This window comes from Cyprinus carpio, chromosome A11, assembly GCF_018340385.1.
Source record: "Cyprinus carpio isolate SPL01 chromosome A11, ASM1834038v1, whole genome shotgun sequence".
NCBI lineage: Eukaryota > Metazoa > Chordata > Actinopteri > Cypriniformes > Cyprinidae > Cyprinus > Cyprinus carpio.
In genome coordinates this window covers 17,804,785-17,830,923 of record NC_056582.1, presented here as the reverse complement: position 1 = coordinate 17,830,923, position 26,139 = coordinate 17,804,785, and the positions used below count along the sequence as shown (strand labels likewise).

Below are 26,139 nucleotides of genomic sequence, written 5' to 3'. Positions count from 1 at the left end.
TGATTAAGAAGGGACCCGCCAGAGCCGTAGACTCATTTTCCTTTGCTCTCATTGGCCACTCGCTTATCATCTCCCTCTCTTCTTAAATGAAAACTCGTTATTTGACGTGTGCTAAATGCTATTCGGGATGTTTTTCCCCACTAGCCGGTGCTGGAATAAAGAAATTAGGAGGTATTAATCCTTAAGGAGCTAATTTATACCTCACAAGTGAAGTGGACAAGGACTCATTTCCGAGGAGAACTTTAGCGGTGGTATTTGGAGGCTAATCGCAGCGCAGAGCAGCTCAAGTGCAACTCACACACTTGTTCTTTATGATCTTTTGCATCTGACCTTATCATTTGTTCAAATGCTTTGACATAAAGGTTGGAAAAAATGTTTTGGGGGAAAAAAATGCAGCCTTTAGAAAAGTGCCGTTTCTTTGACTTGAATCTTTTATTTTATTTTTTTTAACTGTCTAAGAATAGAAAAATGCTTTATGAAAGCAATCAAATTTGAGTAGAGACAGCATTTAAACTGGGCTCAGTGGCTGTAAACCATTGCATGCAATATCCCAAGAACATCAGCAGTAGATTAATAAACTTTAACGGAGCTTGAGAGATTTACACATATGAGTTCATAAAACAAACCTGACAGCTCCAGATGTAGGCTGCAGTATTAATGCAAAAATTGTTTGCCTCTTTGTTTTCTGTCATACATGACCCGTGGTACTTTTTTGCAGATTTCATGCACGATCACAGACAGATGGGAATGCCCAAACGGTGTCTGATGATGTATGCTAAACCCCACTTTTGTGTTCTTTCTTACCAAACAGTCAGGGAGTATGTAGAGTCTATTGTTTTCTGTTTATGTCACTGCAATTTCTGACAAATATGTGCTCATGGTCACTGATTGGATTACATTTATTTGTGATTTCACACAGCCTGTTTGTGTGTAGGTCAAAACAAATGTAGTTTCCTGTTGCAAACAGAATTAAGAGGAAGATTAGACTTACAGGTTGGATTTATAATGGTGTCACCAGCCACCAACTAGTGTCAAGTGTCAAGAACAGCACTTTCAGTTTGACTTTAAAAACCACAAAGAATCGAAATGAACCCCGTGTACATTCTTAAAGCAGTAGTTCACCCAAAAGTTTGACTTGCTTACTTCTGCGGGGAACACAAAATAAGGTGTTTTGAAAAATTATTTTTAGAAGAAAGAAAGTCATACAGGTTTGGAGCAACATGTGGGTGCATAAATGACAACATTTTTAGAGGAATGAACCATTCAGTACACATTTCTGGTGCTATCGTGCACTATTTTTTGGTACACGTTACTCCTGTTCACAATCCAGTAAATTCCTGATGGATAAAATTAAGTCTCAACTTACAAAGTATGTCACTTTGGGAAAGTAAAATGGGTTTTAAATGTTATATCAGAGCAATTTTGCCTATTAGCCTGATCTATTTTTGACATTCAGACTAGCTGTAGATCATTTTCTTCACATTTTTTTTTCTTTCCTCCCCTCCCTTTTTCTTTCCACTCATGGTTGATGTCACTTAAACTGATTATTAACTTTGATAACACACATATGTTGGATTAATTAATGCGTTGAGTCTAGTCCCAGGGTGATTGGGCACACATTTTAGTTCTAACCTTTTAGTTTAAGGCATTGTTGGGTGTATAATTACGCTTGGCTTAATTAGTGAGTTATTAAGACCTGTGATGAGATATGACAGGATCTTCTGGACTCAAGGAAAAAAAAACTGTCTGACTGGAGGATTTTAAAAGTTGTTGAAACTTACTTGAACTGCCATGTGGTTTATTCAAACAACTTGATTAACTTGAAATTGACTGGTATTAAATAGCAACACGACTAGCTGCTGCTTAGACTGTGTAGTCTGTTTTCACAGGCAAAGCATAAAGCATACTCTCAACACGTGTGCAAACTTCATTTCTGATGGAGGGAAATTGATTGGATCTGTCAAATAATAATCAGGCCTTATTGTTTGTTTCCTGAGGTTTTCATTCTTAAGCTGGGCTTTTGCGTGAACACAAATCGGAGACCTTGGTTTAAGTGTCCAATCATCTACACAGCCACCCTTCCTCATCAAGTCTATCAAAATCACAATTTCAGTTTATCTGTCCTTTCCCACTGTCTCTCTCTCTCTCTCTCAGTCCTTTCTATCAGTCTCTCTGCGATAATGAATTATCCATTATTTCCCTTTTATCCACACTGGCCTCTTCTGTGATAAACAGCTTGTGCTAAATGTGACCGCATGCTTGGGATCATGAGGACCCTGTTCTCTGTGACGTCCTCTGTCTGGAAACCCATACAGTACTGTATGTATATATATATATATATATATATATTTATATATATTCCATGTCTCTGTCAGATTGGAAGCAGGTTAGAAATAATTCATGGTCATGTCCTCTGTCCTCAGGGATGGCTCTGTTTCAGATTGCAGTGTCTTTTTCCAGCGATCTAGGGAATCTTTTATGAATCATTAAGAACTGAAGAAGGTTTATGCTAATGACTTTGAACTTATTTTAACTCTTTCGTCAAGGCAATCTTAACCACTTTAAGGCCTTTTAGAACTAAAGCTGAACATCAGATATTTAATAGTTAAATAAATAGTTCAACTGTCCACAAAAATTGCATAACTTACTCAATCTCATGTCTTTCAAAGCCTGTATATTTTTTTTATTTTATTCTTAGGATACATTTCTGGCCATTTTTTTCTTCTATGCACTTACAATGAATGGGAAGCTTTCATGCTTCAAAAAAAGAAAGAAATCCAAAAGCACCATTAAAGTATTATTACAGTATCTTTTGAACCCACACGATAGCATTGTGTGATAAAAGATTTACTGATAGTGTTTGAGTCAATGAGTGCAACTTGAGGGCAGTTTAAACAGAGGGCAGTCTTGGCCTAATGGTTAGAGAGTTGGACTTGTAACGTGAAGGTTGCGGGTTCGAGTCTCAGGTCCGGCAGGAATTGTCGGTGGGGGGAGTTAATAACCAGTGCTCTCTTCCACCCTCAATACCACGACTGAGGTGAGACCCTTGAGCAAGGCACCGATCCCCCAACTACTCCCTGGGCACCGCAGTGGGTGTGTGTTCACGGTGTGTGTGTACATGGGTGAGTTAAATGCAGAGCACAAATTCCGTTTTTTTTGAGTATTGGTTGGCATTGTTTGACTTGTGTCACTTTTTTTGAGAACTGGTTCATTAATAAATCATTTAGACAAATTTTGTGAATTAGATCAACTAATTAATTCACTGTAAACTCTAATGCTCAAAATAATAACTTGGTTTGTGTAGGGCAAAATTAAATTAGCTCTAACAAATTATCTTTTATGAGTATGAAGAACTTTCTTTTTCTTTTGAGTTCACAAAACGGACACATTTTAAGGAGCAATTAACATGCATGAGTACAAAATAAAAATCTGCCAGCTCTGCTTACTTAAATATTAACTTTGAATTTCTTAAGTTAAAAATGTCAATATGATTGACTAACTCAAATGTTTTGAGTTTTGCCAACTTATTTGAGTTGACAGTGTTGAAAAGATCCAACTCAAAATAATGATTTGTACCTAAAGCAGGCGACTCTTATAAACACACCACAAGAGTTTGGGCGGATATCAAGATTATTAACAACTTAAAATTCCATCTGTTCTTCGCCCAGAAGTGTAAGACTTGAAAAATTGACTGGGGGTCATATTGACTATGATACTATCATACAGATGAAAGAAAGTCAGAGTAAATGATAACAGAAAGTTCATTTTCGGCTAAATATGAGGCTAACAGGATTTTGCACCATTCCCAAAGTAGATTCCCAAAACAGATTAGTTACACATAGCACTGGTGCGTAAAAAATACAGCCTGTTTTAAGATTTCCTGTTCTTTGCCAATTTTAAGGGGGAACTGGTTGGCATTAAACCATTTGTTGGCCATTGTTTTGCCATTAGTGGAAGTTTAATGTGACCCTTGTCTCATATAGGAGTGCTTTAGTGAGCGTTTAGTTGTGTGAGCACGGCCGGGCAAAGGAGCAAGACAGCCTTCAGGCCTACAGAAGTCCTCCTGACCCGTCTTTGGCATACTACTCTACTTTAGCATGTATACAGTACTATGTGTATGTGCTTGAATAAATCAGTACCTCTGTGTAAGTTTAAACTTGCATGTGTCAGCCTCCGCCTCTCAAACTCAGTTGGGGAAACATGTTGTCCAGCATCGTCATAGCGATGATGCCCCAGGAGGAGATTATGATGATGCGTCCACACTTCCTGGCTCTCTGCCACTCCTTCCCATCTGTGCTCTGTCTTCAGTGAGTGTTTTGAGTGCACTTGTGTAGAAGTGGCATTGTTAAAAGCAAGTACAAAAGAAAACATAATGTGGTGTTTTCTATAAAATAAAATAAAAATATATTTTCTTAGTAGCAATATTTTTATAATTATTAATGAAATCATTCAGAAACAGGTTTGGAATGACATGAGGATGAGTACATGATGATTTTATTTTATTTTATTTTATTGGGGCGAACTGTTCTACAATAAACTAGACACTCCGAAAATTTGAGATTTGTATAATTCAACACTGTCATCTTATGTATTTATTGTTATATAAAGCACGGTGCTCAACACCATTGCTCTCGCTTTTGTCTGTCTAACCTGTTTTATAAATGATGACTTCCTGTTCTGACAGCTATGGAAGATTTCTCATGGTTCTACTCTCTAAGTGACATATTCTGCACTTCATCTTCAAGCTGTGTTTAAGTGAGCTGAGTGCGACCTCTCCATGGGAGGCCTCCTTACATTCATACTCGCGAAAGGGGTTAGAGAGAGATGCACATGACAGCTGTTTGCACCCGTTGGGCTTTTTCGCTGTGTTCTTGTATGTATAGGTTTTTCTCCCCGATGGGAAATATTTTGTCTCAGTTTAGTGGGTTTGAAATGTTCAAAACCACAGTGCTTTCTGCCTTTATCTGCTGTTTTTAATTTCTAAGGTTTTTTATTTATTTATTTATTTATTTATTTTTATTTATTTTTTTGTTTTTGTGGCTTTTTTATTGATTTATAGGTTTTGTTGTGATAAGAAAAGGAAGAGAGGAATAGCATTAATAAAAATGAGGTTGGAGCCATGGACTAGCAGTTAGGATTTAGTCACGATATGCCATGGTATAAAAATATTCTCAAACTTAAATTCTCCAAAAATTAAATAACATTTAAATTAAAGTACTAATATGACTAAAACTGGAAGAAAAAAAAAGAAGAAAAAAAATACTAAAAACACAAACTAATGAAAGCATTTAACAAAATTAGTAAACCTAAAATTATAAATATGAATTAAAAATATTAATAAATACTATAATAGTATAATACATAATTCCTCTAATTAAAATAACACTGATGTTATTTGAATCTGGCTGGGAGTTTTCTGATCCAGTTCCCCCACTTCTCACAATAATTTCCTGTATAAATAAAAGAGGTAATAGCAGATTATACTAATAATTGTGCACATACTCTAGTGAATTGCATAGATGCACTTTTATGTGTGGGCGACCATGGGTTTGACTCGGGTCGTGTCCCCATCCCACTTCATCCTCCTGTCTACTCTCAGACTATTTCTAGTTGGAGGATAGACAGAGATAAACGGGCCGAGAGAGGAATGGGAGGCGTGCTGTCTCCCCTCAGGAGGTGAGCTTAAGTACAGATCTGTTGTTTCCTGAGGGCTATAAGCCACCTACAGTTCAAATAATAATCAAAAGACCAGCTGCTGAGCGAATGACTCTGTGTGTTTTATGGTAATTTGACGAATCGTTTCAGTATCTCCTACCATGATACTTACTGTGATGTTAATCGTTCTGCTTTATGGTACCTATACAGTGATGTTAAAATTTCCTATACTTTTTGAATAGCTGGCAATTTATTCATTATATGTTTTATTGTAATGTTATAATGCATGTTTTATGAAATATACACACAAAACAAATTATAAATAAATAAATTTAAAATACACTTAAAATAAAATACATTTTGAATATATATATATATATATATATATATATATATATATATATATATATATATATATATATATATATATATATATATATATATATACACAGTGTAAAAATGTTTATTCTTTTTATAATAATTTTTATGTTTGTCCACTACTGAATATTCATTTCACTTGAAAATGAGTCACATTACTGATAAAAAGTGTCGCCAGTGCTAAATGAAACATTATTGACTGTACTGACATTATGTCTCACCCCGATGTGCATAATTACTACATTATTTGACATTTCACCATTATTCTTATTAACATAAGCTTTTTTCTTTAGCAGAGTGACAGTTACTCAAACGCGCAAACTGCAACACATGCCTTTCTCATACTACAAGATATACAGAGTATAGTGTTTGAATGTGTCTGTGATCATTTGTGTAAATGTTGGGAGTGTTTTCCTCAATAACCTCAGCTTGTTGCATGTTTTTTTCTTCTTCTGCTGAATTAAGATAAGAGGGTTTGTTAATTAAACTGTCACATGGCAGCACCTTGAGGAATTGCAGTGAAAGAGCTGCTTTAATTGGGAGGCTATTGTCGAACTACACGCACTCGTCTTATCCATTGACTATCATAACAGAGAGCAGGGAGGAAGTATCGCCCAAGACAACAGGGAGTCATGGAGCAGAGAGATGTTGTTCCTGATATATGATGTTCAAATTTGTTACCTTGTCAACAATGTGGTCTAGAAACAATTCTCATTGGGAAATTACTAGTAAATTTCACAGAGAAACAGTGTGTGAAATTTTGAAATAAACGTCATTTTGAAATAATAAAAAAAAAAAACCTGAAATTTTCTTGTAAAACATATTCCAGTAATCTTTGTTTTATTTATTATAACTTTGATTTTTTTCTCTCTCAGTAGCCATTAAGGTGGGCTCATTTGGTGGTGAAGTTTGCACCATCAAGCACCCCTTTTCTCTTATTATCTAGGGAGTGTGTTTAGTGGATCAGTTCTTTTAAGTGGTGAACTGCCTTGGCCGTGGGTTCAACTGTAAATATAATCAGCAATTAACATCAGAAAGAGAGAGCAAGAGCAATTAAGCATCAGAGTCCTGCATGGAGGATCAATTATTGAGATTCTCTATCTCTGAAATTTACATCCCATGGTGCTCATTACATCCGTGGCTATATTGGGGTGTGTGTGTGTTTGTTTGTGTGTGTGTGTTTCGCAAGACGGTTATTTTGGAGCTGTAGATCCACAGTCACACGCAGGCTTGTGGTCATAGTCTGTAAAAATCTGTCCGGCCATCTGGGTTGAAGGTGTTCAAAATCTGCCTTGATTAAAAAGTGCAAATCTGGAGATCACAGGCCTGCTGAGCTTCTCCTTCACCCTCACATGCTGAGTCCAGACTGGACACAGGAGTGACCCCTTCAGTAATCTCGTCTGGAGATTATGATGATGCTTCTTTAGATGAGGATGTTGTTCAAGAGGAAGGGAGGGCACGAGACACAGAGAAAACACTGCTGTTGTAGCTAAGCAACAGCTAATGGCATTTGAATGAGATCTTAACAGGTAAAACCAATGTTCATTTGTTATACTTAGACTTATAAAATGGATTGTTCCAATTTTAAACTCTGACTGGATGAGCCAGATTTGAAGCCATTATTATGTCTTGGCAACCATGCAGTGCAAAAAATCTATATTTTTTTCTGGTTTATGATTATATAAGCATAATTGTGTAAGATTTGTTTTCATTGAATATGTCGTATATATGTGTAATAAAAAAACACAGATTTGTACTTTTCAAATAAGACAATAAACTTATTATAGCTTATATATTGTGCATATATGCATATAGATACAGAAGCAAAACTTGCCTCTCATGGCGTACTGCTTTATTGACCAACTGTGTTTTTGAAATCACATGTTCCGTAAACCAGTTTCAACCAGTTAATGCAGAATGCAGCAAACTTTCAGTTCATGCTTCGTTATCACTTCTGCCAATTACAGCCCTGCCTCTGAAAATCAGTTGCACAGATCGTGAGCTGCTCGTCTGAGTATTTGCCTCCGAGCTTCGGTTTCCCACCAGCCGTTCACAATCGCCTCACCCCATCGCCTCTCGTAGGCACGTTGGCCATGCAGCTGCTACATCAACATGACAAGTGTTTCTAGAACATTCTTCATTGTTCACTGACCAGTAATCGAAGTGCAATGGCAGCCGTCGGGGGATATTTTCTGCTGTTGGGCTCTGAAGAGCAAGCACCTGGGCCTGCACTGAGGGGAGAGAGATAGTCATGCTCAAACAGGCCGTCTCATTGTGCTTTCACCTCAGGCTTTGTCGTTCTGAAAGAACTCACAGCCCGCTCCAAATCAGTAGTGTTTGCTCGTTCATTTGAATTCACTGTAAACCTCACAGTCCAGTGGAGGAGAGGGACACATTCGTTTAAATTAGCTTCCGCTCAGCAAGTGCAAATACGTTTATGACCTCTCTCAGACTGTGACCAAGATTTTATTGCTTAAAGCAGAAAGTGAGACATCCATGCACAATTAAGCACTGCTTTTAGCCTGGTTGTAATCTACCAATCTTAAAACACTGAGTGTTTTCAGTATTCCTCAATAACATCACATTTCTCAATATTGATGTTTAATATAAGTGTCTAATATTTGTCTTTTACTCCCGCTAATGTCGTTTTAAACCTGTATGACTGAAAGATTTTTCTTTTTTTTTTTTAATTTTTTTATTTTTGTCTTTTTCTCCCGCTAATGTCGTTTTAAACCTGTTTTTGTTAATGCTTTTAAATGTGAATAGCATGACTATCACTGGGCATGGATTTTTAATTAATCAACTTTTTTTTTTTTTTTCGGGTCGTTGCATCTTTTTTTTTTTTTTCTTTTTTTGTTTTTTTTTGGAAGGTAAGTTAGATTATTTTTTGTTTGATTAGAGAGAATGAGTGAGGTCATTAATATATTTTGTATTTAATTAAGGACAGAGAAGCCCGTGGAGCATATCTAATCCCAGTGAACCGGCTTTACAATGACCACAGTCTGGCATCAGCTATGAACATCCTTTCAGGAACATGTCACTTCCTCTTCTGTTACTACAGCAACTATGCTCTTAAATACAAAAAGCATAGTTAGCGGCTCCAGTAATGTGTTGTTTGGTTGTCGGTGTGAGATGTACATGTATTTTGAGGTTGTTTACATGCCAGGTGCTTTGATGAAATCTCAGATCTGAGATTTAACATTGTTGAGTGTATATAATCCTTTTCTTATCCTGTGTAAACCCACTAATCTTTGACCTTAATCTTAAAGTGCCACATTGATTCAGAGATGGGATTTTTTTCTTTCTTTCTTTTCCACCCTTTTAAACACTGAAAGAAAAAATAATAATTTGTTGATATCCTTTTACTAAACATAATGTAGAAACTTTAATGTTCCGTAAAGCTGCTTTGCGACAATATGCATTGTGAAAAGCGCTAGACAAATAAACTTGAATTGAATTGAATTACTTTCATTGGGGGAGGCAGTAAATCAGTCACTGGAGTTTATAATGCTTAAACGTGTATTTTTCATAAACTGCAATATAAATTACCAACCTGCAAAAAGTGGAAAAATAAATAAATTAGCAGCTTAAAAAAAGCTGAAATCTGATATTGAAGTGAGATCTCCAAATGGGTGTCCCTCAACTACACGAAGGCTAAGCTTCTCTTATTACATTTCAGTCAAACATCTCTTTGTAATTTGATCAAATTTATGAAGCAGAGAGTAAATATGTTTTTATACGAAGGCTTCAGAAGCGGTGGGGCTCTAGACGGCGCAGTGCTGTGCCTGTCAGAGAAGGAAAGGTCAATGCTAATTTAATAAAGTGAAACGGAAATCTGCTAACATGCTAAGCTAGGTAGCACAGCAGGCTGCGGAAGCAGGAGATACAGGATAAGAGCTGGACAGACATGCGGTCAGAGTGTGTTCGTTTGCTCTGTAACCAGGTTAGTACCAGGATTCAGACATTTGATACTTTGAACAGAGAGACCATTGTCTTATCTCTTACTTTAGTCATGCTTTTCTCATTTGTTCTGTTTTGAGGTTGTTGCCCTTCATTTTATATATATATATATATATATAGCTTTGTAAAATATATTGAAATAGAAAACCGTTATTTTAAAATGTAATAATATTTCACAATTTTCCTGTTTTGACTGTAATTTGATGTCTTTTCAAAAAAAATCTCACTGACACCAAACTTTTCAACAGAAGTGTATATAATTAAGTCCCATAAATATAAATGTGATGCACTTTGCTTCAAGAAAACCATGGTAACCATACTCTCCACCACAATACTATGATGGATCCAGTTTTAGTTACTCTAATAAAACATTTCTAATTTTTTTTTGTAACTAATGCACTGAGCGAAAATGAGTGAAAGATTGTAACAGAATTAAGCACAGAATATATTTATTTGTATTAATAATAGCAATAATTAGAATAACTAGGGTGTTTTGGCAGAACCCAATGGTTACCATGGTAACTCTTTAAAAGTACATTCTTGAAAGCATTATAAGTGGTCAGGTCTTCTGTTGAACCTGAGCTGTTGTGCATTCTGTAGACTTCCATGACACTTGGTTCCTGGAAATGTGCTTTCTTAATATGTCACAGTTTGTAACTCTTCCTTGAGCTGCATATCTGTGTGTGTGTGTGTGTGTGTGTGTGTGTGTGTGTGTGTGTGTGTGTGCGCGTCTGTGTGTGCGTGTGTGTGTTTGTGTGTGTGTGTGTGTGTGTGTGTGTGTGTGTGTGTGTGTGTGTGTGTGTGTGTGTGCGTGTGTGTGTGTGTGTGTGTGTGTGTGTGTGTGTGTGTGTGTGTATGTGTGTGCGTGCATGAGTGTGTGTGTATGCGTATGTGTGTGCGTGTGTGTGTGTGTGTGTGTGGACCCCTGGTGTCAGCTGTAAAGATAGGCCCTTCCATCAAAGGCTGGCTTGCTTATGGTGGGGACCCTGCAGCTGTTGCTAAGGAGATGGGAGCATTGCAACACTGGCCCCAATTGCTTTGATCTCAGAAACACAATGACAAAATATCAATAAATAAATATCAATTTATTTTGTATGTTTAAATTAGGGCTGCCAATGATTTAGCAAAACTGTAATCAAACTAATTGTATCCCATGCCAGTTAATTCATCAAATTAACAGCAATTTGTTTTACATATATTACTGTTTTCTGGAAAAGGCCAATGTTGTGTTACACTGACATCAGAAATAGTGGCTTTAGAAGTCAGTATATATGATTTCTGTACTGAACATAAGCTTATCACTTTTTAAGACTTCATGTGTCACTTAATATTATTTATTTATTTATTTATTTTTTATTGCTTTGATGGTAGGAAATCCCTTATTGCAGCATTTACAGGGTCAGGAGGCATTATTAATAGCATTAGAATTTTATTGCAGATTTTTTTTTTATTAACTATTCACACTAAATTGTCTCAATTTGTGAATTAGAAAGAGGACGAAACGAGTGGATGGTGCAATAGAGAGCCAGATTAAGAGGGGTGCAAGGAAGCCAATGCAGAATTAAAGGACTGGAACAGCTGTGTGTAAAGCTGTGTGAATAGAGAGGGATCTGGCTGCACTCTCTTCCTGTCCCACTGAAAGCCACTCATGAGCTTCAACAGCTTTCTCCCCATGACCCTCAATGTTCACACTGAGAGGGCCGGCTTCAACGGATCAATTACTGCTATGATTACATTCATCAAATCCTTGATTGAAACTCCAATCACGCTATAGAATTAAATGTTTTTCTTGCGCACACACTCGTTCAGATAAGGATTGATTAAAGACACTTTCGGTCTGTCATTGGCCCTTTGTCTGTATTCTTTTCACTTACTCCGTTTCTTTATCTTCCTCCTCCATCTTCCTGTCTATTGTTCGCTCATCTTCATTAAAAGGTCACACCTTATCTCTCTGAGTTTATTCTTGTTTTTCCCCTCTCTGTCTCTTTTTTTGTCTTCCCTGCATCCTTCCCTCCCATTCCACCACTTAACGGGGTGAAAGCCATTTCCATTACTGTGAAGTTGTACACATGAGTACAGATAACACCTGCTGTGTCTAGTAATGAGTGATTGGACATCATCGAGCGCGTGTGTTTAGTTAGCTCGCCGTGCCACAGCAATCCGCCTGCATCTTGGAGAAAAGGAGATAATTGACAGATGTATAATCCTCTTCCTCCGTATGGGACTCCGGGGAACCATCGCGGTGACAAAGTGATGACACGTGGAAAAGTATTAAATCCAATTGTGGGAAAACAGCAGGGGAAGGAAGGAGCGTAGACAGAGAGTGACATTTACATTACAGGAAGTGATTTAGAAAGAGAGTTGCTTACTGCCAGTTACCATTCCAGTCAGATCACACTGATTTATACCCATACAGGGCAGCGGTTTGGTTTGGTTTTGTTAGCCTTTAAATGATGGAAATACTTGTTGACATGCTTTTTTTTTTTTTTTTTTTTTTTTTTTTTTTTTCAAGTTTGGCTGGTTAGCATGGGCTGATTAGCTTTCTTTTTGGTCGTAATGTAATTTTCTTGGGTTTTAGTTATTAGTGTTGTACCAGTGTTGTATTGTAGACTAAAACTAAGTATTTTGTTCATTCAAATAAAGCTGAAATAAAATATTAAATTAAAAGCTTCTACTAAAACTTATTTTATTTCAGTTGCTTGAAGAGGCATTTTCATTTGTTTTTAATTACTACTTAAACTGAAATAAATATAAAGCAAAATGTAAAAAAATAAAATAAAATAAAAATTTTTTTAAAAAATAAAAAATATATATATATATATATATATATATATATATATATATATATATAAAACTCAAAATATAAATTATATACAGTTAATAATACAAAACATTCCCTGACATAGTGTATTCAGGTCTGGCATTTAGGTGGTTCTTGGTTGCTGTGGGGAAATAAGACTGATACTTCTGAGATATAACTGGGAATGTTAACAGCTATAATTATATTATATATCCATGTATTATAGACTTTTCAAGATTCTTTAATAATGGTCAAGTAAGGAACCGTCCCCTTTTTCCGACCGTTTTATCTTTCATTACTGAAAAACTGGTGGGTTGATTTTGTAATTGGATGAATCATTGTTTTCCAGGCTTAACATTAGTTCATTATTGTCGAAAATTAAATATGAAGGTAAATAGAGATGAAATATAGAGAAGGGGAGAGAAAAAAAGCAATACTGTATAAATTCCATTTGGGAAAATTAAAACAGATTAATACAATTAATGAAAAAGGTGTTTTGTGTGTTTATTAGTGTAATTAGCCATATATAGAAGCAAGTTGGACTTGATTCACAGTAGGTAGGTGTGTGCGTGTGTGCGTGTGTGTGTGTGTGTGTGTGTGTGTGTGTGTGTGTGTGTGTGTGTGTGTGTGTGTGTGTGTGTGTGCGTGCGTGCGTGCGTGCGTGCGTGCGTGTGTGTGTGTGTGTGTGTGTGCGCACGCACCTGCTATCCAGTTCTTTCCCGCCTGTGGAATCCCGCAGTGGATTTTCAATCTTTTCCAAGAATGAACTTTGGCTGCCACAGCGGGCGTTCATGGCACAAAGACCAAAGGAGAACTTGAATGCGAACTGCTCGCTAGAAAGATATTACAAAAACTTCACCCAGAATGAGCGTGACTTCCTCCGTTCCTAATTACAAAGGCGTAAACGACACAGAGAGCTTCATTTTGACTTTTCCACCATTTTCTCTTTCTGAATGCACAAACAGGTGAGGAGCTGCACCTGTGTCTCGCCCCAGTCACCGCAGCTCTTAAATATTTACAGCACACATAAAAGGCATACCACAGAGTGTGCACGTGAATGGGTAGAAATCTTTTCCTGTTTTATTCAGTCTTTTACAGGTACATGTCATCAGAAATAATTTTCTGCTCTTGTGGTGCAATAAATTTTCATATTTTTTATTTTATTTATATACATGATTTAAAACATTCTACAAATAATGTATTACAAATTTTTAAATAATTAATTAAAATAATAAAATAAATAATATTTTAATTATATATAGTACAGTACTATAGTACTAAAAATAAAAAAAAAACTAAATGGAACATTATTATATACAGGTATTATTTACATATATATATTAAATATTTCATTTATCATTTTAACATTTTATATAATTATATCTATCTGTCTGTCTATATAATTAAATATTTTAGAAAATTATATTTACAGCATCATTTTTTCTTTTTTAATGTACACATAATACATTTTTTTAATAAACTAGTTGCTGGCCAGACAAACATGTAAACACACTCATGGGGAGGCACAAAAGCACACAGAACTATACAGCACATAAGTTTGAGTTAATTTCACCCCATTCGAGCCCACACAGGAGAGTACACACTTGCCCAAAAGAGTACGCTTATACAGGTATTATTTACATATATATATTAAATATTTCATTTATCATTTTAACATTTTGTATGTTTCATGTATGTTGTGAAGGTTAGCACATTCACTTTGAAAGGCCAACAGATCTTTCCCCCACAGGTGAGCGCTAAGGCCTGCAAGCCCTGCGCTGAGCCCCTACTGTGCCAGGAGAAAAACATCTCTTGCTAACCTCTCTCCTCCCTTCAGCTCCCATTCTCTTCCTTGCACTTTTGTCTCATTCCGCCAACTTCCGTCTTCAAGGAGGTCCTGGGAGTGAATGGTCATTGATTCGGCTTTGTGTGTTTGTTTGGAGGCGTCTCCTTCGGTGTCTACTCTGGAGGCGGGCTACCCTGAGGCCTTGGCTTAGAGCAACTTAACCGGGCATTAGCTGCCTGCTGCTTAGCTGAGAATGCCTAATGAAAAGGAGCGTTTGATCGAAAGACATTTGTCCTTGGCTTAGTTAAAGCATCTCCGCGTTCCCTTGCCATTTTCAGGAGGCTTGTCGATAAGCCTCCCCGGAGTCCATGGGTATTTGCTGCCATACCATCCCTCCCAACTTATCTTGGATCAAAGTTAAAAACTTTGGTAAAACAGCATCTCAGTACAATCTTAATAAAAGTACCAAAAGGGATGCCATAAAAGAACCTTTTTTTAAACTTTAAAGGTGCTGTATGTAGGATTGACACCGAGTGGTTGAACTAGGTATTGCAGTCCAAATTCAAAATATTGGAGAGGGAAAATATTTTTTTCACCTGGCCCGTCCTCCTCGGACTTGACATACAGGCAGGTTGCCAGATTGATGACATCAAACAGGAACAAGTGCACTTGACGATGAATTAAATTAAAAACACTGTGTTTTCCGCCAACTGGCGAAATACAATTAGGTAAACTGGCAGTGGGCAGGTTTCACAAACCAAAACAAAGACCAACATTCCGGCCCGGAACACACATTTTCAAAGAAGAATAACTGACTTTAGCATTGTTTCTCCAGACAAACAAGTATAAAACTTGGCATGTTTTATTAAATATCTGCAAACATATTATGGTATTTGTTATTCAATTTTGTTGTCTATCTATTATGTTAAGTATCTTTTATTGGACAGTTTCTGTAACTATTAGAGTCAAAATCTTACATACAGTTCTTAAAACATTTAAAAAAAAAATTTCTAGTCATTCCAATTGAAATCCACAGGATCTGGTGTTTTGTGATGCTGAAAAAACTGTCATACAGATTTAGCTCATGTTCAATTTGGATGCAACTTTCACTGATCTGACCTCAGAAAGCTTTTTGCAGACTTTCCCGAATTTTGCCCAAATCCCCGATTTACAGTCTGGACAAGTTGACGCTATTGTGGAAAGTCAAAACCAGTCTGCAGATTTGATGACTGATTTCACAGAAAATCCTATAGTATATGATGGTCATAGACTTTTTTTTTAGCTTTTAATTTCAAAGTTGGAGGATATCAAAAAGTTTGGATATTTTGAGCCAATTTTAGAATACATATTGTCTTCATTTGTTATGTGTCTGCTAGCAATAAGGCACATGTTTTTGTGTGTTTTTGTTTTTTTATGGAACCATAGATGCTAATAAATAACCTTCATTTTTAAGAGTGTATATAGACATATTTAGCTGTGATTTTTTTAGACCCAAAAAGAAGTGAGAGATCTGCAGTGATATGTCCAACTGCGCAAACATACACACAGGTGCAGCAGCAGCCTGTCACAAAGGCCTTGAGGCCTGTTCCAGCTGCCCTGTAAGCCTTTAAGGTACAAGGCTGACTACACACACACTCACACATGCATACATCCCCCTACCAACTGCGCCCCAGTCTGCCAGGGCACAGGTGCGAGTGCTCTGATGCTCCCCTGCTCACACTGAGCAGCAGTATCACACTTTCTACACAAAGCCTGTGTTCACGATCCCCACCCCACTGTGATTGTGCCCTCTCATGTACCCTCACGCCACATCACCCCCAGTGTCACACCTTTTCAGATGTAAGGCCAGTGCACATGAATGCTAACATCATATTTGATATTTGATGTAACATTCAACCAAATATCAATCGCATTTCTATTTTTTTCCCCCATTTTATCTTTTCATTCAAAATAATTTGTTAAATAATTATATTAGTAATAAATATTTTATATATTATGAATTATATAATATTAATTATATTTACTAATTTTGTATTAGACTATTTTTTAAGTGTTTCTTTTTTTACGTTTAATTTAACTTAATAATAAATTGTAAATGTATCACGTTGTCTAAATATAAGACCTAGCCGTTAGAAAGCCTACAATATAGTCAAAATGTACACACATATGTATGACAACATCATAAGAAATCTGTTTATTATTATTATTATTATTATTATTACTATTATTATGTAATTTGTGTTGTCACAGATAAGGATTAAAATTAAATTATTCCACTTATATAATTTTCACCACATGTAAATATCTTTGATTTTTTTTTTTTCCCAGGTTTCATTCATATAACACTCTTGCATGTAGAACTACTTCCTTACAACACCACTTAAGAAACATTTTTTAATTAATTTATTTATAATTTAAAATTCATATTAAATTTTTTTTTAGTTCAAATCATTTATTTATTTAATTTTCTGTTATTTTAATTTACTGTCAGTTTTACGGCTTTTCTTTTTATTTTTTATTTTTTTTTATTAATATTATTATTATTATTATTATGACATAAGGGCAGATTTATAACTGATGTCTTGGACTATCACCTCCTGTTTGCGCCCGCTGGTGGTGTACAGCAGATTGAGAGAGGGAGAGAAGGAGGGAGGAGAGGAAATTGATGTTGGCTGAGAGACAGTGTGGATCAAGGAAAGCAGGAAGCAGGAAGCTGGTAGTGCGGTGCTGAGATCGGGAGGGGTCACTGGCGAATGAGCACAGAGAAACGGAACGACGGGACTGAAAAACGAGATGCTAATAAAAGATTTGGCAGGAGGCCTTAATGCACTGAGTCAGAATATACTATCTGTCTCTCTTTCTGTCTCCCTCATTCTGCATCCCAGCTGGAGAATCAAATAAAGCACCCAGCCACCCGAATTCTTCTGAGAGATAGAGTGAGGAACGAAAGAAACCCTGGCATTTGAAAGCTTCCTCCTTAACTGAGAGTGCAAGGTGTTTGTTAAATGTCTTCAAGCTCTTAAGTGGCCTGGATTCTCCTTCCTGTCTTTTTCACTCTTTCTCTCACCCACGAGGCTCAGGGGGAAGTTTCTCTGGGTAAAAATCAAATGAGGGGTGATGTTTTGGTTTTTTTTGATTATGTCCTGTTGGCTTATTAGACAGTCGAGACAGTGCCGATGAGGACTGTGTTCATTATGTCAGCTCATGCTGTTGGCTTAACAATTTCAAGGTCATGTCAGCATAAGGAAACACCTCAAGTATTTTGACATGGCAAGCATGATTTTGATAAATAGGCCCAACACCATGTTTAATCATGTTTCACACTGTGTATGGTAAGACTTGACTGTCTGTGGCCCTTCCAAAAAAATAAAGACAGCAGTAAGCAGTTGATGTGTTCTTATACACACATATGGCATAGATCAGATCATACAGAGGTAAACCCAGTCTTTTTCTACATTTGATCATTTGCCAATATCCATTTTGATGGTTGTTCTTCCGTTTTCTTCCACATCTCTTGTTTTGATTCCAAATTGGAGATCATTTTAGCTGAACAGCTATAATATACCTCTTTATATATCAACTTTTTAATCAAATATCTTCTGAACAATATTTTCCTAGGCTTTCAAATATGTTATATATATATATACTGATTTTCACAACATATCATGAATATAGCTATTTTAATACTAATTATTGCACAGCCTTAATATATACACATGCTGGGTCTTGTTTGTTTTCTTGCACCTACTTAAACATGGTTTTGTAGCAATAAAAAAATATTTAAAACCTGGATTAACATTGTACTGCTATTATTTGGAACAATACTGTATATATATATATCTATAATATATTATATTATATTTATATGTGTGTGTGTGCCTACTATATTTTTGCTATATTTTTTGCAATTGCAATATTTTCTAATTTTTATATGTATTGTTATTTCACAAATTAATCTCTACAATCACTGTAACAGCGTGACGTTCGTTTTAAAATTATAATTACAACATAATTAGAATGTTAGAGTTTGTGCTAATATTATAAATACAGTTAGACTTTAAGTCCATTAAGCAAGCCATGCAGTACCTACAACCCTTTCAGATGTGACAACATTCACAATATAAGACATCTCAACTCTTATTTTTCCAAATGCAGCAGAGAACACATCACGATGTAGTGATTATGTTCTGATGTGACCTTCTGTTAGGACTGTCATATAAATATGGCGTTGTTTCGAGTTCCTGCTCTGCCTTTTGGACGTTGTGTGCAAAGTAAAATGAGATTTGTCGTACACACATCATTAGCTTGATGAGTGGGACAAGTGCTGTGCTAGCAGAAGCCTCGCACTCTGAAACTGAAGTCTGCGAATACCAGTAAATGGTGCACGGAGTTGAGTGTGTGCTCCTTGTGATAATAATTGGGCAGTTGATTTGACATTCCTGCAGAGCGGCCGATGAGCAGCCCATAGCTCACGATGAGCCATTCAATATATAGATCTGTGTGTGGACTGTCAAGAAAACACAGGGATGTCAGAAAATACAATTATAATGAAGTGTCCCCAAAACAGCTTGTTACCTTGTGTGCCGACTGTACGTGAGGGGGTTTAGGGGTGGCAATAATTCACACTGTGCCTCCTGCTTTGGATCTGGCGACGAATTAGTGGCCTCAGCCAGTGTCACATGTCTTATTGTTAGTCATGGCGACCCTGCCAAGTCTCAAGGTCACCTGTTCCACCCAGGCATGAATAATCTATTGAAGGATTGGTTCCTCCTCACTGGCTGCATGGAGATGTGTCAGTGTGGATTATTTATGCTTTATTGTGCTTCCATTGAACGAGCAGTCAGTTCTGAACATGTTGGAGAAGGCAAGTCTGATTTGCTTTCTTAGCGTAGCAATGCATTTCTGTTGTTTTCTTTTGAACAGTAGTGTAAATGTTTATTTTGCTAGTTTTGCATCTAAAGGTGATATGAAAGTGTGAAACACAAAGATATTCCCACATGCACACGGACCCTGTTTAGCATGCATACCCATGCTAATTTATGTTTAGGGAAGATAAACAGCTGTAAAATCTAGCAAAGCAGCTCAGGTTCAAAGCCTACGTGGATCTAAAGAGGACACTGTGTGTGTTTATGTGTGTGTGTTTGTGTGGGGGGGGGATCTCATTATTTAAAGTGGACAGCATGTTCTTGCTCACCTTGTCACGCATGCTAGTTTGTGCCACTCAGGACTAGCCCTTGTCTTTCTCTCGCACAACACAAGAGCACCACATGCCAAATGTCAAGCTCTCTCTCTCCCCTCTTATATGGTACTTACCCCTGTCCTTTCACACTCTTGTAGATAGTGTCCATGAGGACGTACCAGCCTGCTGACCCTCCAAATAGGCAAACAGACTTCATACATGGCACAAAACCCTAGGTGGCCCCCTAGGTTTGGTCTTAGGCCCGATACAGAACTTTCTTTCATGGCTTTCCCTATGCTCTGTCCACAGATGCACTGCAGATGTCCGTGTGTGTGTTGAAAATATATATTTTGACCTCAGGAGAGGCAGGTGCAGTGTACCATTACCATTGAGAATGGGTAGGGGAGTTTGAAAACTTTTTCAAGGTTAGCAAAAACCCCACAGACCAGAAACAAACTGAAGGGAACCCCAGGGATAGGCTTTTGTTGGCCAGACACACACAGTGAAATCTGGAACAATAGGGATTCAGGAGCCAAGTTGCAGAGGATCATTTTTCATGACATGGCTTGGCCTTTAGCAGAGAAACATCTGAAAGAGCAATTTAAAATATGATTAATGATAATAATACGGTCAAGTGGTCAGCATTTATATGTGCCATGCCTTGTGCAAACGTGTGAAGAAAGAAAACCAATCGGCTTCACTTCTACGAAAGTAAACACAGATATCAATTTAGCTATGAACACCTTAGCACAGAGAATTGATGCACTTTCCCTGAATAAGGAAAAGAAACTGTTGTTTCTTCAAGCTGAATATGCATTGTAAATGTCATCCAAGGAAAATTAGTACATCTGTTTGATCGGTTTCTAAATCACAGTGCACTCAAACTTTAACTGGCTTCATGAATTACCGAGTCCCATTGTTTGTTTCAAGGAAAATGAAAACAGAAGTTACATGAAATAGAGCAAGAAACGATTGAGGAAAGTGAAATACAAAATTACATTTTCATAAGAAAAGTTTCTAATCTGTTCATGCACTGTTTAATGTGAAGGATAGATTAATATTGTTGGGAATTACAGTTCGGGAAATCAATACCACAAATGAAGAATCTTCCAGCATTTACGCTATAGTCATTTTTCCGCTATCATCTGTTATTCCGAGACACTTTTTGAGGTCTTAAATGGGTGAGTGATGACTGCTAGACTATTGAAAATGTTTCTTCTCATAAATTCATGAGGTTGTTTGTATTCCCATGTTTTTGTCTCCCAAAAGACAGACGTCATTAAACTATTAAATATGGATGGAAGACTTTTGTTTGTTCTGCTTAAATCACTGAAGTTCTCTTGTCAAATGCACATTGAACTAATGACACGGTTCCTGTGTGTGAGGTCATTATGTGTTCACGACCCGGGTCTCAGCTTTACCTGAGCTCTTTGAGCATTTATATTCACAGGACAACAGCCGCACTTTCCTTTTCACTTTTCACTTTTTTTTTTTTTTTTTTTTTTTTGTTTTTTTTTTTTTTGTTCCCTTATTAACCCCCCAGCCCCAGCATTTTCCATTTTAAAATGCATTATTTTTTATCCATTTCACAATCCTGGACCAATTTGACACACCATCAGAACAGCCCCCAATAATCCAAAATGTGGTTTCTTCTGAGCTGAGATGAAAGGAGGGAAGATGCACACACACATACACATACAGTGCTAAACTAGACACTTGGCTTTGTGATATGGAAGGGCTGCCTTGGGATAGCTTCAAAGCCCAGTAACATAAATTTATGATAGCAGTGCCACACTTTTTGCCAAAACTGAGCTGTTGTTGTACTGAGAGGCGGGGTGAGGAGAGAGGGAGGATGTACTGTAGAATGCGTGAGCATGATGGGGGGAGAAGAGAGTGATTCTTTGCCATCTTTTTGATCATGTTTATGGAAAACTCAGTTATTTAACCAGATAGTTCCCATTCTTCTCTTTGAAAGTCTGAAGTCGTCTATAAAATAACTATTGACTTTGTTTAGCTTGGTTGTGGTGTGTGTGTATATATTTATCACTAAAGTTTTGGGTTGGTAAGATCTTTTAAAAGAGGTCACTTATGCTCACCAAGGCTGCATTTATTTAAACAAAAAAAAAAAAAAAGTAATGTGATGTATTTATGTGATTTGAATGTAATGTGATTTGAATTCAAAACAACCGTTTTCTATTATAAAAAAAAATTATATATATATTTTAAGTTATTTATTTTGTGATGCAAAGCTGAATTTTCAGCATCATTAGTCCAGTCTTCAGTGTCACAAGATCCTTCAGAAATATTAATATTTTTAATATGCTTGATAATTTTGTGGAAACTGCAAGACTGTTAAGACTGCAAACTCACATTCACAACTACAGTAAAATGTCATTTGTTTTTTTTTTTTGACATTGTTCTAGTGATTCAGCTTTGCTTAAAAATGGTACACGAAACACTGACTGAAGTGTTACATTATGACAAGCTGTTTTTGCACTGATGACAGATTTATTCATTTGTGATGAATAATCTTTGAGTTTGTTTGAGATTAAATTAAATTTTACTTAATTTGATTATTTAAAATTAACCAGACTTTTTTACATGGTTATTTATTAATTAAATTTCCAGCCAAATTGACCTTTTTTTCTCTCTTTCTCTCTCCAGAGGAGGATTGTGTCAACTGCACGGAGGAGTGTAGAGTGCTGGGTCACTCTGACCGTTGTTGGATGCCTCAGTTTACCACAGGGGCTGGAGGAACAGGAACTCCCCAAGCCGAGGGCTCGGACTACCGCACCAATCTCTTCGTACCGGCAGGCATGGAGGCGGTCGCAGTGGAGACCGAAACTTATGAGACAGTTTGCAACCCCAATGGCAAAAAAACTTTCTGCACATTCGGGAAGGAGCGTCGGGACCACACCATCCTCGTGGCGAATGTTAAACCCTACCTAAAGACCAAACGTGCCCTCAGCCCTCTCTTGCAGGAGGTCCCATCTGCCTCATGTAGCCCCACCAAAGGCTGCAGTACAGGTTCCCCATGCTCTTCAGCCAAAGGTATGGGTGACGGAGCTGAAAGCAAGCCCAGCACCAGCCACTACGGACCCCCAGATGGACAGTACATCTCCCCGAACAAGCAGAACAAAGAGCAGGGCTACTCCACGCTGCCTCACTCCGACCCCGTAGCTAAAGTCCTGGCTGCAGCACGTTCAAGAATCAGCCAGGAGACGGCGGTGGAAATGGACAGCGTTTTGGAGCAGGGCAGAGGAGAGATGGGCCGTGGCCCCATGGACCCAGACCATGTGGTCAGAGATATCGACAAACTGCTGCAGGATTGTCGGGGAAATGAAAACACCCCCGTCAGAAAGTAAAATGGACTTTGCTAGCATAAGAAACTACACTGGAGGAAACATTGACCAAGTCGGGGCGCTCTCCGAGAGAGTGTGGCGCAGATGAGGACGTTTTGCGAGGACAAAAAACATGTGTACTATGTGAAGATCTTGACAAGTAAACATAGGGAGCAAAAGAACAGTTTGCTTTCATTCATTTGGACGCTGTGTTGTGTTTGTTTGTGGCAAGGGAATTTCTTTGGAGTAGCAGAAGTTGCTGCTTCTAGCTTCTTGTGAGCTTTTTCTTCTTCTTCAAGTGCCCACCAGCTTCAAACTCTTTCTTACAGTGACATCTTTATGTCACTGAACCACAGATGGAGCATCCCACCCTTCTCCTACAGGGACTTTTGGAGGAGAAGGGGTGGACGAAAATGGTTTGTTTTGACAATCGTAAGTCAAAAGGGTTCGGGGTGCATTGGACGCCCCAGAATGGTTGGACCACACCAAGACAAAGACACTCTCTTTAACTTTTATTGGCTTTGTAATATCAGCATAAGAAGTGCAAATGATATCAGCAAACTCTGAGGGGTTGTGTGGGGCCATGAATCTTTAGGGCGGGTGGGGAGGGTTGATTATGAAACGTAACCATTCTTCACCTGTCATTTTTAGTCACGTGTAAACTGTGTCCTCCCCCATGTATACGTACATATGGAACATTCCAGAAAGGTGAACCTGTTACTCTCACTTATTGGTCCTCTGTGATCATCTGTCTTCAGCTTTTCACTACTTTTAAAGTGACTCTCCACGTGTCTGACGTTAAGTTATAACAGTCACTCTCTTGTATATTAGGGACATTTTTCTTCAACTGTGAAAAGATATATCTATATATACATATAGATAAATATATATATATAAATATATGAACTTATGTATATTGTCCAGATAACAATGAAAATATTTATACATTTTGTAAAAAAAAAAAGAAAAAAAAGGTGGGAAAAAACAATCTTAAAAAAGAGGGTGTGCACAGGATGAAAATGCAGTTGAAAATATTTATTAAACTGCAAAGGACACTGTTTCGATTTCAGAAAAACAATACATTGACGACAAAAAATGAGTTTAAAAAAAAAAGGAAATGTCCCTTCACTTTGTCACTTATACACAATATCATTTTAATGTGCAAAATGTATCCAAATTAATGTGTTTACATCAAAACAACATATTTTTATTGATTTTTCTGCCGTTTCTGTGCATTTGAGCCAAATTGTTACGTGTACAAGAGCTATATTGTGTATTTTATTAAATTAATATATGGTTGTGTTGTAATATACATGGGCTTATATTGTACTTGGCAACTGATGCCTTAGTAGTCGTCAAACTCTATGAGTTTAATTTCCATTCTGCTTCATTCTTGGTTCACTCTTGTGCTCTCGCTTTCTGCTTCGCCTCGCTGCTGTGCGTTTAGACAGGTTTTGTTGTTTTAAACACGTGTTGGAAAAGACTGCTTACATGACATGTTCACTACTTGCTAAGCAACTTGTTTTTGTCTACAAGAAACATAACTAAAAAACAGCCACACATGACTACAGTTTGTGTAGTTTTTTGCAATACAAAGACTTTTTTATGGGCAGCTAATTTTACAAAAATGGTCATTGTTTGGGTTCATTGAAGTGTTTTTTTTTTCCTTCTCACTCTATTTCAATTTTGATGAGCAGCAGCAGCAAATCCTTTGTGAACGTTTAGTGATGCTGTCTAGTCTGGTCATTTGTACTTCAGAGGGTCGGAAGGATTCGGAAAAAGAACATGCTTTTCATGAAACAAATCAGAAGTCATGAATCTAGTTTGTCATATTATCTATTCTTTCTCTCAATGCATAAAACCTGCCACACACAAAAAAAAAAAAAAAAAAAAAACTTTCACTATGACTTTTGTGCTGTTCCAAAAACTAGTGAGTTGCCTCACTGCCTCTGTTCTCAATTTAGTTTAATACAAGTTTGATACAAGAGGAACAAACCCAATTTCACATATCAATATGCATATCAATACTTAAAAGTTAATTACAGAATTATAGAATCAACATTTCTCTTATGTCATCTGATATCTTGTTTCAATGCTTTCTTCAATGTTTTATATTTGCTGCCTTTAAATATAACCAAAAACGAAGGGGAACATAATTAAACATAGCTTTTGCAACAACCTATGCATCAGCAGCATAAATGTTCCCGTTGAGGGAGCTCACCAGATTTTTTGGAACGTTTATGTATTTTCTATGTCAAATGGAGCTCAGTTTTAGCAGTTTTGGTATTGGAATCTATCCATCCAGTTCAGCTTATAATGCTCATAATGACCTTGTGCACTCTGTTCACATCATGGAATATGAGAATATAAACAATGAATATATGAATATATATATGTCTATATATTTATGTTATTAGAATGGTACCCTGCCCACACAGTGTACTTTGGGATTTGAACTATTCCCAGGCACAGCAATTTAATGAAAAAGCACTCCTCATAAATGAACTCCAGTTATATGTTATGTTTCCAAAGTTTTGCCACATTGTGACTAAAATGAGCTGCCACAATCACAAAAGACACAGAAAAAAAAAAAAAAAAAAAAAACACATGGGAAGAAAACCATTTTCAAGATCGGCTATTTATGTCATCAGAAAGCGTTGCCCGCGGTGTGCGTTAAACACAGGTCGAACTGCACAGCTACCACAGGGAGTGGGAAAAAAACTTCTCTCATCTTCTGTAAAGACACAAACGTGTTTGCTCCATTATTTATTTATTTGTTGGTTTATTTATATATTTATTTGTTCATTGTTCTACCTGTGCATCTGTTTCCTGTATCAAAGGATGCACTCCTAGACTTTCTCCTTTTATTTATTTTTTTCCTTGTTTCATTCTTTATTTTCTACACAGTGGGTTTATCAGTACCCTGGAAAAAGAGATGGCAAAAAAGCAGTTTGTTGTGAGAAAGTGAAAGTGAAGCACTGTGTTCATATCTAAATGAGGACTTTTTTTTTTTTTTTAACATAGTGATGAGTTTGACATG

At 36.9% G+C, this 26,139-nt stretch overlaps 1 protein-coding gene across 2 annotated transcripts in view; it reads left to right on the top strand.

Moving 5' to 3' along the window:
• LOC109058182 (protocadherin-17-like) overlaps nt 1–24,411 on the top strand; it is a 70,363-nt gene extending 45,952 nt beyond the window's left edge. For both annotated transcript variants that reach the window (XM_042766605.1, XM_042766604.1), the window contains exon 5: nt 22,423–24,411. In XM_042766605.1, coding sequence (XP_042622539.1) covers nt 22,423–23,123 — 701 coding nt within the window. In that variant the 3' untranslated portion in view covers nt 23,124–24,411. The remainder of the gene's footprint in view (nt 1–22,422) is intronic.
• The last annotated feature ends 1,728 nt before the right edge of the window (nt 24,412–26,139 follow it).